Genomic DNA, 14,387 nt, shown 5'->3' on the forward strand with positions numbered 1-14,387 from the left:
TAATTTGTCCCAATATAGAGGAACCAGTGAATTCCACAGGCAACTGAGCCAGCATGGTGTAGTGGCTAGAGTGCTGGACTAGGACCCGGGAGACCCGAGTTCAAATCCCCATTCAGCCATGAGACTTGCTGGGTGACTCTGGGCCAGTCACTTCTCTCTCAGCCTAACCTACTTCACAGGGTCGTTGTGAGAAGAAACTTAAGTATGTAGTACACCGCTCTGTGCTCCTTGGAGTAAGAGCGGGATATACAATGTAAAAAAAAATAAAATATAAAAATCCCCTTTCTGAGCCTTCCAAGAACTAGTTCCAGTCATGTTAGTGGATTTGTTCTGAAAGACTCGGAGGCTGTTCTCATGAGCAGCCAAGACTGGGCTAGGGCAGCTAAGTTAAGGTCCGGGCTAACTGCTCGTGTGTCAGCGCAGCTGCTCCCAGCAAGCACTGACACAGGAGTGGGCTCCCAGCTGTTGCCAGGATGCATTGTGGGATTTCCGGGGGTGGGACGATGTGTCCCGGCCCCTGAACCTCCACGCAGCAGCTTGTCTGGGCATGCAATCCGTGTGCCCAGCAACTCTACAAGATTGTCTGCAGGGAAGGTAAGCTGCTCTAGCCTTCCCAGCCACCTGCCCCCAAGACCACTCATGGGATCGAGAGAAAGGGCTCTCTGGATCGTGATTATTAAACTACAATGAACAGCAGGTTGCCTTTTTCCACTTACACTTCAAAAGAAAAATAAAACCACTCATTTATCAATAGGGAGAATGTAATGCTGGGAGTGGCAAAATGTTACCATTTTTACATTTAATATTTGTGATATATGTGAATCACAATTGTAATTAAAATGATCAGTATCGAAGCAATGCCTGCAAAGTGTCAGCGATCTTTAGGGAAATGTGATTAGGCCACTGAAACTAAAGAACTGCTGGCAAGTGCAGTAGAGAATTCTGCTTAACCAGTAAATCTACTCACCCTTTCAAGATCTTGCCGGAGGTGTGTGAAGAGCTTCAAGCGTCGATACAACACATCCTGCTCTTGCTGAGCCAAATTGTCCACCTCATCTGTTTTGGGCATCATCAGGGGCTTGTTACAGTTGGCTTTCCTTTTCAGCTTCCAGTACTGATAGACAAAATCAACTAGCCATTCAGTTAAATCAAGGTTCTCAGCTACTTCAGAGGGCTTCACAAGATCGTAGAAGTCTTCCTCCAGTTGCTGGAGCTTCTGCTTCCTCAATGTTACCTTTTCCATGTCTAGCTTAGCTTGATCTACATCTGTCCGTGCCTCATCTGGTGGCTTAGTGGCATTGCTGCTGTGCTCAAGGCAGAATGACTTGAACTTCACTTCATCGTTCTCTGCTAAAAGGGTCCGCATGTCCAGATTGTGTTCAAAGGCGCATGTTACATGGAAGGCTGTGATGCAGGAAGGCATGGAACACTACAGTGGGAGAAAAAACAGAGCAAAGGTCTGAGTACTCTTGTAGAGCCATTTCACATGAGACCAAGTCAACCATGGCTAATTTTTCTATAAAATCACAACACAGTTTTGCTACTGTATGCAAGGCCAGTCATTAAATTACAGAGATGGGGACTAGAAGACCTATATCCCCATTATTTTATAAGGGACCTCATTTTCTTGAAGGGTTGGAGAATTCCAACCATTCAAGCGCTGTGAAAGGACTTGTTTACATACTACATTTCTGCTCAAGGTATTTTTACTTTGTATAATCAATGTATTCTTAGAATGTAATACAGCCATGCTGGATCAGGCCCAAGGTTTATCTAGTCCAGCATCCTGTTCCGCACAGTGGCCCACCAGATGCCTCCCAGAAGCCCACACGCAAGAGGTGAGGGTATGCCCTCTCTCTTGCTGCTGTTCCCCTGCAACTGTTACTTAGAGGCATTTTGCCTCTGAGGCTGGAGGTGGCCTATAGCCACCAGACTAGTGGCCACTGATAGACTTGTTTTCCATGAATTTGTCAAAGCCCCTTTTAAAGCCATCCAAGCTAGTGGCCATCAACACATCCCATGGTGGATAATTCCATAAATTAATTATACTCTGTGAGGAAAAGTACTTCCTTTTGTTGGTCCTAAATTTCCCAGCATTCATTGTCATGGGATGACCCAGTTCTAGTGTTGTGAGAGAAGGAGAAAAATTACTCTCTGTCCACTCTCTCTATGCCATGAATAATTTTATACACCTCGATCATGTCTCCCCATGGTTGCTTCTTTTCCTTACTAAAAAGCCCCAGATGCTGTAGCCTAGCCTCATAAGGAAGGTGTTCCAGGGTCGTGATCATCTTGGTTGCCTTCTTCAGCTTTTCCGGTTCTACTATGTCCTTTTAAAGATACAGTTACCAGAACTGTATGCAGTACTCAAAATATGGCCACACCATAGATTTGTATAAGGGCATTATAATATTAGTATTTTTATTTTCAACCCCCTTCCTAATGATCCCTAGCATGGAATTGGCCTTTTTCACAGCTGCCACACATTGTGTCAACACTTTCATCTAGGGATGTGCACCGAATTGCTTCAGCAGCATCCCAAGGGTTGTGAGGGTTTCGCCACCTCGCACTGGCAAAACAATTCGGGCACATCCCTACTTTCAACAAGCGGTCCACAATGACCCCAAGATCCCTCCCCTGGTCAGTCACTGACAGCTCAGACCCCACCAGCATATATGTGAAGTTGCATCACTTTACGCTTATGTGAAGTGCATCACTTTACACTTGTTAACATTGAATTGCATTTGCCATCTTGTTGCCCACTCCCCAAGTCTGGAGAGATCCTTTTGAACCTCCTCGCTATCTCTTTTGGATTTCACTACCCTAAATAGTTTGGTGTCATCTGCAAATTGTGCCACCTCGCTGCTTACCCCAACTTCTAGATCCCAGAACAGATCCCTGGGGGACCCCACTTCTTACCTCCCACCATTTAGAGAACTGTCAATTTATTCTTATCCTCTTTCCTAGTCCATCAACCAGTTACCAATCTACACATGAACCACTCTACCTTGTCAAAAGCTTTTTAGAATCCAAGTATACTATTATCAACCGGATCACCTTTATCCACATGCCTGTTGACACTCAAAGAACTCCAAAAGATTTGTGAGGCAGGACCTGCCCTTGCAGAAGCCATGCGGGTTCTCCTTCAGCAAGGCCTGTTCTTCTTTATGTTTAACAGTTTTGTCCTTAAGTATGCTTTCCATCAATTTACCTGGCACAGAAATTAAGCTAACTGGCCTGTAGTTTCCTGGACCCTCCTGGATCCCTTTTTGAAAATTGGAGTTACATTAGCTACTTTCCAGTCCTCTGGTACAGAGCCTGATTGTAGGGACAAGTTAGATACTGTTGCAAGGAAATAAGCAATTTCACATTTCAGCCCCTTCAGAACTCTTGGGTGGATGCCCTCTGGCCCTGGAAATCTGTTCATTTTTTTGTTTTCAAGACTCTCATCACCTCAAATTGGCCCATTTCTTCAGCCTCCATACTCGTTAAGTTCAGTTCCGGAGAGGGAATATGGTCAGTATTCTCTGCCATGAAGACAGATGCAAAGAATTCATTCAGTTTATCTCCAATCTCCTCATCCTCCTTAATAATCCCTTTCACACCCTCCTCATCTAAGGGTTCAACCGCCTCACTGGCAGGTTTTCTGCTTCTGATATATTTAAAATAGTTTTTGTTATCCCCCATGACACTTCTAGCTATATGCTCCTCAAATTCTCTTTTTGCATGACTAACATTATTGTCTCCTTGCATTTCTTTTGACAGAGTTTATGTTCCTTTTTGTTCAATTCATTTGGGCAGGACTTCCAACTTCTGAAGGAAGTCTTCTTCCCTTTATTGCCTCCCTGGTTCTGCTTGTTAGCCATGCTGGCGTCCTTCTGACCTTGGTGGTATCTTTCCTTCTTCTTGGTATATATTCCACCTGAGCTTCTATTATTGTGGTTTTAAATAAGTTCCATGCTTTCTGGAGTGATCTGACCCTCCTGACTTTCCATTTCAGCTTCCTTTTTACCAGTCCCCTCATTTTTGAGAAGTTTATACATCTGTATTGGACTTCCTTGTCAGTGCTCCACTCACATATAAACTGAATTGGATCACACTGTGGTCAGTGTTCCCCAATAGTTCTTCAACTCTGACATCTCACACCAGTTCCTGGGCACCACTCAGGATTAATTACACGGTCAACTCTCTCATTGGTTCCATGACCAACTGTTCTAAGGCATAGTCATTTAGCACATCTAGAAATTTGGCCTCTCTGTCAATACCCGCACATGAATTTGCACCATCTATGCGAGGGTAATTGAAATCACCCATTATTACTGCCCTCTCTCTCTTTGACACCTCTCTTATTTGCTTCTCCAACTCCAAGTCACTCTCAGAGTTTTGATCTAGAGGGCGATAGCATGTCCCTAGTAACACAATTCCTTTCAGTCCTCGTATTGTCACCCATAATGATTATGTGGAGGCTTTGCTTGCCCCAAAATGTACAGGTTTTGCTTGCCCCAAAATGTAATCATGAATTCTTCATGGGATTTTTAAACTTGATTTTATTAGGAAGTTAAATTACTCAGTACAACCAATGTCCCATCAGATTCACAGGTGTGATGAGGTTTTTTTGGTTTTTCTTTTTTAAAAAGTGTTTTGGATGATGAGACAAAATAGTCCTGACTGCAGGATATCTTTTCTGTGATAGAGCCACAAGCCTTGATCGATGCAAAAACCATATCATTACTGACCACATCATTAAAAAGCAAACAGAGAAAAACAAACTGTATCTCATGGAGTGCGCAGCTAACTCAAGTTCTATTGAACATCTCAAACTTAAGTGCATAAGAAATTCATCACCACTCTGTTAAGAGATAAATTAACAAATAAGTATGAAAACTGTTATTTGTCCTCTTCATTTATTAATTTCTCAAAGAAATTAAAATGATGATGTTGATGATGATGATGCAGCAACTTTATTTGTTAGCCCCCCATAACAAATCGTTCTCTGGGCAGCACACAACAAAGGAATCAGTTCTCCTGTCCTTTCACCAGGCTATACCTTGGTTTTGTTTACTGAATTTAGGGTACAATTCTATACTTAAAGCAAACAAACAAACATGGTTTGAATGGCATACAATCTGGCATAAGCCCCTTTCCATGAAGGAACTTGAGATATACCTCTGCCTCCACTTTCTTATTGCACTGCAATGGAGAATAGAATTCAGACCATCACTGCAGTCAATCACAGTACATCAACACAGTATATAACCCTTTGACAAGGAAATTAAAACTCTAGTTGTAAAATATGTGGCATGAAGCTACAACTTGTTGGTCCCATGTCATGCACACAAGGGGGAAACTTAAGTGAGAGCAATTATGGAGAAAAGGCACTTTACACAAACTGCCTTCTGGCCCCAGAACAAACATGGGAAGAACATTTTGCTAATATTTGCCATCTCAGAACCCTTACAAGTATCCTGTCTCAGGATAGAAGACACCCAGATGGAATTTCCACACCACCACCACTACCGAGGATACAAGGACAATCACTTCAGACACGTAAGCAAAGAGGAGGGAGAGATACTTTAGGTCACGGCCATTGTGACTGGGGATGATGAAAGTTGTAGTCCAAAAACATCTGAGGACCCACATTAGAGAACCCCAGCCTTACTTCAATGTATGAATGCTGCAAATGTCTCTGCATGCCTCTACTACTGCTAGTTTGGTCTTAGCTAAACTACATTGGCTAACTATTCCTCCTTCCCTTCTTCAACAACTTATGTATCCATTTATTTAAAAATATTTATATCCTCCTCCTCCAGTGCATTACTGCTTGGGGCAACTTACAAAAATAGCAACAGTGAAACGGATTTTTTTTGAACCCAGTATCAAACTAAACAAAGGAATAACATTCAGGTGAATGGGAAATAGGGATATATTGAGAGGTATGGAAAGAAAGAAAAAATCAGATAACACACCAAAAAGTATAAAATTAATAGGTCAGCTAAATCTTCTAAGAGTAGCATCTCCCAGGAGATGCAGGTGTGCTCCCTGTTGGTGAATGCCAAGCACTTCACTCCAGCCATTGCTAGCACTTGCCAAACACTCATCATGAGCTCTTTTGTTTTTCAGGACTGAAGCTTGACCACATGGAAGAGAACAAGAAGACTATGAACCCAGAGTTCCACTGCAGTTCCCCACAGGGGATTATCTCAGCCACTGCATTCTCTCCCTCAACCGAGGCTGCAGCAAACATCACTCTCATTCACTGACCATGCATCCAGGTAAAGAGACCTTGAGCGGTTGCAGATGGTAATCAGGGCACATTACTCGCTGCCTTTCTCTGAGGCTCTACACACAATCTGTGCGTAGATCCTAGGAGGGTTCTGCGGGGAGAGCGGGCTTAGTCGGTTCTTAGCCCGCTCTCCCCGCAGACGAGTAGTCGCTCATTGCTGGGCAGCTGAATTGGCTGCCCACACGACTACCGGCTCCATCACGGTAGGATGATGGAGTAGGGCCTGCAGGGATCAGGGGCTGCCCGGCCCCAGGGATGTCCCAGGATGCCTTGCACAAGTGCATGGGGCATCCTGGGGAAACCCCCGATATGGGGAGGCTCGTTTTAGCCTCCTGATGGGGGTCTCCTCGCAAGTCGCCACGGTGTAGTGCCGTGCCATGGCCACTCATAGACAGGAAAACGGAGTTAGCTCTGCTAATCCCATTTAAGGAGAAGCTTTCTTTGGTGGGCTAGCTGCCAGAGAACCACTGGGCTTGCCTGTGAGCCCAGTGATTCTCATGGTGGGAGAAAACAGGGCTGGGCTCCTTTAGCCCGTTTCCTCCCCATCATGAGAATAGCCTCTTTCTCTTAGGTCTCCAAAGGCAGTCCTCCAATCAGTGCAGAGGATAGGCCTTTCCACATATACCTTGCCATACAGACAACCAAGGAAGCCCACAACATACCCCCATGTGATTCCAGCTGTTTCTTGGTAAGGTTACCAGTCACCTTGTTTCAGGCAGGCCCTCTGCAGCCTGTGATAGGTAGTTCTGTAAGCAGTCTGGACAGATCCAACCAACACCTACTACTCTGCAACTTACCAAGGAACAGGAGCCCCGTTGGGGTGGAATGTTTGGCAACTTCATGGGTCTTTCTTTCAGGTGCCGCTCCTGATGCTGTTCCTGCTAACTGGGCAGAGGGGCACCTTTTTAACGGGGTGATTTTCTTTATTTAGCAGGGGAAGAGTAACTGGCTGTATCCATCCTCAGCACAGCATCCCTCCAGTGACTGTTGCTGGTATCTATCCTATGTTTCTTTTTAGATTGTGAGCCCTTTGGAGACAGGGGTCCATCTTACTTATTTATTCTTTCTTTATGTAAACCACTTTAGAAACTTTTGTTGAAAAGCTATATAAATAGTTGTTGTTGTTCAATAAAAGCTTTCACACTGGCACAACTGGTTTTTGTCACTGGGGTTATCTCTTTCCCCGCCAGGTGTTATCTATCGGCTGGTCTCAGGATGGGATTCTGAATGACAGGGGGACAGGAACCCTGCTGCTAGCAGGGTCTGCACTCCCTAGCCTCATAACACCTGGGAAGAGGAGCAGGTTACGCCAGGCTCACAAACAGACAGTCTGACTGCTGCTGTGATATATGTGACAAGTCAGTTGAGGTGATGGGTGGAGTGAGGATAAGGACCAATAAGGGCTGCAGAAATCTAGGAGATCAAGTAAAGGAGCTCAAACCTGCTCCATCTGCTTTCCATCCTGGGCCTCTGTGCAATGAGCTACCAGTATTTCCCCCTGCCTGGCAGCAGTTGGGGCTCCGCATGGGAGCTGCTCATGTTCCTATCCTGGCAAAGAGATGCTTTTCTGCAGACAGACCATGTTTTCCCATATGGGGTCTTGAATCCCTTGCCAGGCCTACACTGCACATGTCTCCCACTCTCCTCTAAGGGAGAGATCTTCCTTTGTGCTGTGTGGTCCAATAAGAAGTTATTAGTGGTGTGTGTCCAGGTCAGTGGTATAAGGTGAGTCAAATCCCACTCTGTAGGGACCCTGCCAGCTTTCTTTCCAGCCTCTTGCTTCCTGTGCCTGAGTAGGTCATGCATTACAAGGTGACATGGCAGCGCTTGTGTCAGAAAGGTTGTATGTTTTGTATACATGGGGTGTGGTGTGTGTGTGTGTACGCGTGCTGATGTCAAAGAGGTGTGTCCCTGTTGCCATGCCACCCCATGTTTGATGTGTGTTTGTGGCACTGCTATGGGCACCAAGAGAGTGGGTGACAGGTTTTTAAAGCACTTCTTTGCTCCTCCCCTTTAGTGTCGATTGGTACAGGATTCTCACTACATTATACCATTGCTAGGCCAGCACACAACTGGTACTGGACTGAACAGAATTGCCCAGTTAGAACACTACTGACACTTTAGCCAGCCCCTTGGCCAAAGGGTCAGTTATTATGCTGTAAAGCTTATTAATACGTAATATGATCTATCATATCACTAGCTGGTATTGCCAAACCATTTTATCAAAGTGACTTAAGAAATGGAAATCCAACTGGACTTCTATAAAGGAGTGTCAGAAGCATGATATTACTCCTGATGTCTGAATGGTAGAGGGGAGATCTTTCTTGCCTTAGGCACAAGAATACCCAGGGCAAAAAGTATGTAAATCTTATACATCAACCTTCCAAGATACAGACCTTTTTCACATGGAAATCAATCTATTAGAAGAAATAGGTCAAGTGGTCCTTTGAAAAAAGCTGCAAGGCATGATCTGAGGAAGTTCTGATAAATTAGGGTTTTGGTTGTACCACAATGTAATATTAGTAGCAAGCAAATAGGCTTTTAAAAAAATCCTAAATTACTCTGGGATTTTGACTTTGCCTATGAAGCAGAGCACTACAAGTACTACTGACTCACAAGAGGATGACTCACAAGGGGATGCTTTTTTGAAAGACTCATGTTCTTTCAGGGGAAAAAACCTGACTTCCTTGTTATTTCCTGTTCTTTTTAATCTTTAAACTACCTTGGCTAATTTGATTTTTGCTTTGCAGATTGGGCCACAAGTTCGTGAATAAAGCTGCCCTCTCAGGGCTTGCAATGCCCTTGAAGCACTGGGCCTTTATTAGGATCTTCCTTTTGATATACTATGGTCACTAATTAGTATCATTAAAAAGGAAACAAAAGAAGTGGACCTTGGCTTCTGAAGAATTGGTATCATAAACATTAACTTATTAAAGCCACGTTGCAATGGCTAAATAGTTGCCAACAGTTCTTTTAGAATGATTTTAAAACCATTTTATTAAATCTCTCCTTAGTTAATTTGTTCTGTCAAGACTCCCCTCTCCCAGGCAGCACAATCCAAAGCGCCATTTCTCACTGAACAGAATACATTTCCCAGAGAGCTGTATGTAACTCTGCAGTCTCCTCGTGGATCCCCTCACTATTTATTAACTGGTTTTTAATGGTTCATTGTGTCAGGTAATTATTTAAGTCATAACCCATAAGAAATCAGACTATTCCAGCTGTTAATGACCAGTTAAACTGCAATAAGGAGCTATTCTGAAGGGCTTATTGTTCTAGACACCATACTGAGCAGTTTACATTAACATGGGCCTTGTGGTTAAGAAGAACAGTAGCTCCAGCTTGAATGACCAAATTAACACAAGGGTATTTCCTGAAGGATACTGAGAAGTGATTTGGATGCTGCATGTTCTCAATAAAGTGTGAAGGGAATTTATATTTCAGGGAAGAGAAAAAATAATTTTATATTGACTTTTAAATGCCCAATCTGTGCAGTTTTATCTTTGGTCTATTGGTCCCCTAAGGTTCATTTCTCCTTAGCGGAGTTCTGATGCCGGAAGTGTACTCAGCTGGGAGAAAAACACCTGGCAAGGAAAGGCTCTGAAGATGTAAGTAGCAGGCATGAAGAGACTTACACTCCCTTCAACCGAATGCCCCTCTTCTCTCTAAAAAAACAGAGCCTTAACTCCACTTTGGAGGAGTGTGATTGAAGCAAACCTGGGTTTAAACAAAATGGGTGTGATGCTATCATGTCTAGTTTGGCCCTCATTTCACAAAATCTCAAGAAGGGCAGATGCACCACTACTGAAATTCGGGTACTACAAACTTTGGGCACAGCCTGCCTGTTGTAGAAATAAGAGGAACAGCACCAATGTGGAGAGGGGATCCGACAGCCCCTAACCACAGGTCCAACCACATATTAAAAACTGCATTCACTGCCAAGTATCAGGAACAAGCCAGTGTCGGACGTGCTAGTGCAGATCTTAAGCCCATTCACACGACCATATGGGGGTTGTTTGGGTGGGGGGTCTCCTATCCTGTTGCAGACAGACAAGCAGAACATCTGGCTCTGAAAACTCTGCATCCAGACAATAGAGGCATTTGCGTCCCCATTGCAGAAACAGGGAGCTGGGTCCACCGAGGATCAAAAAATGTGTCCAATAATGCATTGTGCCACCAGTACACTGGAAATCCTCATTACATCATTAGCTGTCCTCTGAGTGGCTGAGAAGGGGCAATAGGCAGGATTAGCTGTACTGAAGGCATTGTGGGGAAAGGTCCATAGAGCACTTTGCAGAGTGGCACATTCACAGACGGAAGCCCCTGTAGCTGCAGCGCTCTACTGTTTTAAGGCTGCTGGGTCCCAGGAGCAGATTAAAATGCTGTGTGCACCCAGACAACCAAAGGATCGAGATCCAGCATGGTGTAGTGGCTAGAGTGCTGGACTAGGACCGGGGAGACCCGAGTTCAAATCCCCATTCAGCCATGATACTTGCTGGCTGACTCTGGGCCAGTCACTTCTCTCTCAGCCTAACCTACTTCACAGGGTCATTGTGAGGAGAGACTCAAGTATGTAATACACCGCTCTGGGCTCCTTGGAGGAAGAGCGGGATATAAATGTAATAATAACAATAACAATAGGGCTTTCTTGTCCTCATACCTTGGTTTAGAGCAGGGCAGAGGATATGGGTTATAGAGATTTAGGAAGACTAGGTTGGCGGGATTCCTGTGGCCAGTGGTGGGGCCGAAGTCCAGGGCCTCCAAAGTAGAGGAGGAGAAAAGAGGCCTTGAAGAATATATCAAGGACGGTGAAGAAGATGCACTTAAAATGGTCAAGAACGAGAAACTATTCAACACCAATGAAACAAAGCAGGCCTACAAGAAAGAACAAGTCAAGAACCGAGCAGAAAAATGGAGAAATAAGCCCCTGCATGGTCAATATTTACACAATATAAGTGGAAAATCAGACATCACCAAGACCTGGCAATGGCTTAAGAATGGCAACTTGAAGAAAGAAACAGAGGGTTTAATACTGGCTGCACAAGAACAGGCACTAAGAACAAATGCAATAAGAGCAAAAGTAGAAAAATCCACAACAAACAGCAAGTGCCGCCTTTGTAAAGAAGCAGATGAAACAGTGGACCACCTGATCAGCTGTTGTAAGAAGATCGCACAGACTGACTACAAACAAAGGCATGACAAGGCAGCAGGAATGATACACTGGAACATCTGCAAAAAATACAAGCTACCTGTAGCCAAGAATTGATGGGACCATCAAATTGAAAAAGTTGAAGAAAATGAAGATGTAAAAATATTATGGGACTTCCGACTACAAACAGACAAACATCTGCCACACAATACACCAGATATCACTGTAGTCGAGAAGAAAGAAAAACAAGTGAAAATAATCGACATAGCAATACCAGGGGATAGCAGAATAGAAGAAAAAGAAATAGAAAAAAATCACCAAATACAAAGATCTACAAATTGAAATGGAAAGGCTGTGGCAGAAAAAGACCCAAATAATCCCAGTGGTAATTGGCGCCCTGGGTGCAGTTCCAAAAGACCTTGAAGAGCACCTCAACACCATAGGGGCCACAGAAATCACCATCAGCCAATTACAAAAAGCAGCTTTACTGGGAACAGCCTATATTCTGTGACGGTATCTATAACAATTGACAATAAAATTCTGGCATCCCAGGTCCTTGGGAAGGACTTGATGTCTGGATAAAACAAACCAGTCAATAACACCTGTCTGACTGTGTAAACAAGAAATAATAGGGCTTTCTTGTCCTCATACCTCGGTTTAGAGCAGGGCAGAGGATATGGGTTATAGAGATTTGGGAAGACTAGGTTGGCGGGATTCCTGTGGCCAGAGGTGGGGCCGAAGTCCAGGGCCTCCAAAGCCCCTGGAGGTCCCCAAATCTCCTTTAGTCTGTCCAGCGTGGTGTGGTCGCCCAGCAGAACATAATGATGCTTAATTTGCAGGGGAGGGAGCCCCCAAAGGCCTTTAGGTCCAAGCTCCAAAATTACCTAGGTGCACCTCTGCCCGTGGCTACACATGAGCTTGAATAATTGGGCTTATTGCCTCCTACCTTGAAATGGATAGTCATGTCCATGGATTGGAGTACTACATTTTTACTGTTTCTGTTGAATGCACAATGGAGAAACCAGTATCAGGGCCCGGTTTTATAAAGCAGAGATAATTCATTATAATGTGGTCTTTACTGTGGGTATGCCTGACGTGACTATGCTGAAGGAAAAAAGAATACCTGGAAAGATGCAGGACAGTTACTCTAAGTCTTACTGCATTTTGAGATTGCAGGCATTTGCCAAGAGTAAACAGCTTTGACTGAGTTTTCTTGTCCAGTAGCCAAAGCTATAATTTTACTGCATGCATAGCTAGATAGCTACTGATGAAGCCAATTATCTGGGGGTACTTTAAAGTTAAGTACCCCCCAAAGTATCTGGGGGTACTTTAAAAATGAACGATTGAGAAGATCCTTTGTGCTGATATGCATATAACTGGCTTCAGCAGTGAGATGAAAGGCGAGCAAAATATCCTCTGCTTCCAACACAGTATTCAAGCTACTGAAATAAATGCATCCATGCTCTCCCTTCCACACCTATTTGCGTCACAAACAGTATTAATATCATTATTAAATTGTTTATGGCTTTTGCTAGAACTGCAGCCTACACAGTGCCCTTTTGCGCAGGAAATTTTATCTGCGCTACCTTAGAGATAAAACAAATAGAATGCCACCCATCCTGGGTTTCTTCTGACAGATGGCAAGTAGCAGTTGTCAGAGACTCTGCCCAAAATGCAAATAGGAAGTAATTAGCAAGCTGAGCTGACAGGTCAACAAGGAAAAGTACGTGTTCAGCAGTAGCTACCAAAGAACCTTGCATAAGGTGATAATGGGCTTTATTGATGCATCATCCCTCCCACCCACCCACCCCCCACTAGTGGCATGAAACCATACTGCAGGCAGAGAGGAGAATATACTGATGGGCAGAAGGAACTGGGGACTGTGGCAATGTTCAGACAGAAGACAGATTATCCCATAGGTATGCCTGTGTGAAAACATGCTTAGCTGAACATCTTAGTCAAGGGGTTCAGCCAGTACTGGCTGACAACACCCACTTATGTTTACAGAAACAGTTGGTTTTGCAGAACAAACCCCAGAAGTCTCCAGGCTGTTCAGACTTTCCTATACACAAGTGATTTGGATGCGGCCATGCTTAAGAGCAGATGAGATGACTCTAAGAATAATGTTAGAGTAATTTTTAAACGCTACTATCTTTTGAAGTTAATCATTTATCTTTTTCTCCTCTGGAAGATGGACAGTTGAAAAATCATCAAAAAATAATTTGGGTAATCCACCTGTAATCTTGCTAGCACTTAATTAAGGCCCATGGGAAAGGTATGGCAACCTCACTGTTTCCAGTAGTATCACTCTTACCAGTGGTAAGTAGTATTACTCCTACCAACAGTATTACTCTTACCAGTCCCTGCCAAGGGACTGTTCTACAAAACTAACCAATTATGCTATCAGAACCACAATTGTTTATACAGGAACAAATGATGTAATATTAGGGAAGATTTATAGCTAGCAGTGAAAATGTATTTGTTAAGATAAACCATAGAGGGGAGGTCTTTAGTCCTGGTTCTGCTCAAAAAAGGAACTGCTCAGTGCTGAACACTTGCAGGTTGTTGTATTTTTTGGCCTGTGAAATCAAAGGCAACGAATCATATGACCATTAGCAAATATACTGTGATTGGTCCTCTTTATCATTCCTGAATTACTAAACAAATGTAGTGATAAGACTTTGTGCTGTTGGAGATGCTACCTCTAAAATGAACACTAACATCATTTTATGACCAAAGATCTCAAGTAAATGCACGCGTCCTAGTAAAGTTGGCAAGTACCGTTTCCTTCCTTGGCCAATAATCGTGCTGGGGGCAAAGCTTGCAACCTTATAGAGCGGAATTAAGCTTCCTTTTCTATTTGATGTTGCAATGGATACCTTTATACTCAGCTAAATATCTTGTAGCATTTTTATCATTAGTAGGACATTAAAAACATGTGGGATTTTCCAGTTT

At 43.7% G+C, this 14,387-nt stretch overlaps 1 protein-coding gene across 4 annotated transcripts in view; it reads right to left on the bottom strand.

Moving 5' to 3' along the window:
- JADE2 (jade family PHD finger 2) overlaps positions 1–14,387 on the bottom strand; it is a 246,434-nt gene that overhangs the window by 39,625 nt on the left and 192,422 nt on the right. For all 4 annotated transcript variants that reach the window (XM_053296802.1, XM_053296799.1, XM_053296800.1 and 1 more), the window contains exon 9: positions 968–1,429. In XM_053296802.1, the coding sequence (XP_053152777.1) occupies positions 968–1,429 (462 nt within the window). The remainder of the gene's footprint in view (positions 1–967; positions 1,430–14,387) is intronic.

This window comes from Hemicordylus capensis, chromosome 2 (assembly GCF_027244095.1).
Source record: "Hemicordylus capensis ecotype Gifberg chromosome 2, rHemCap1.1.pri, whole genome shotgun sequence".
In the NCBI taxonomy this organism is placed as follows: domain Eukaryota; kingdom Metazoa; phylum Chordata; class Lepidosauria; order Squamata; family Cordylidae; genus Hemicordylus; species Hemicordylus capensis.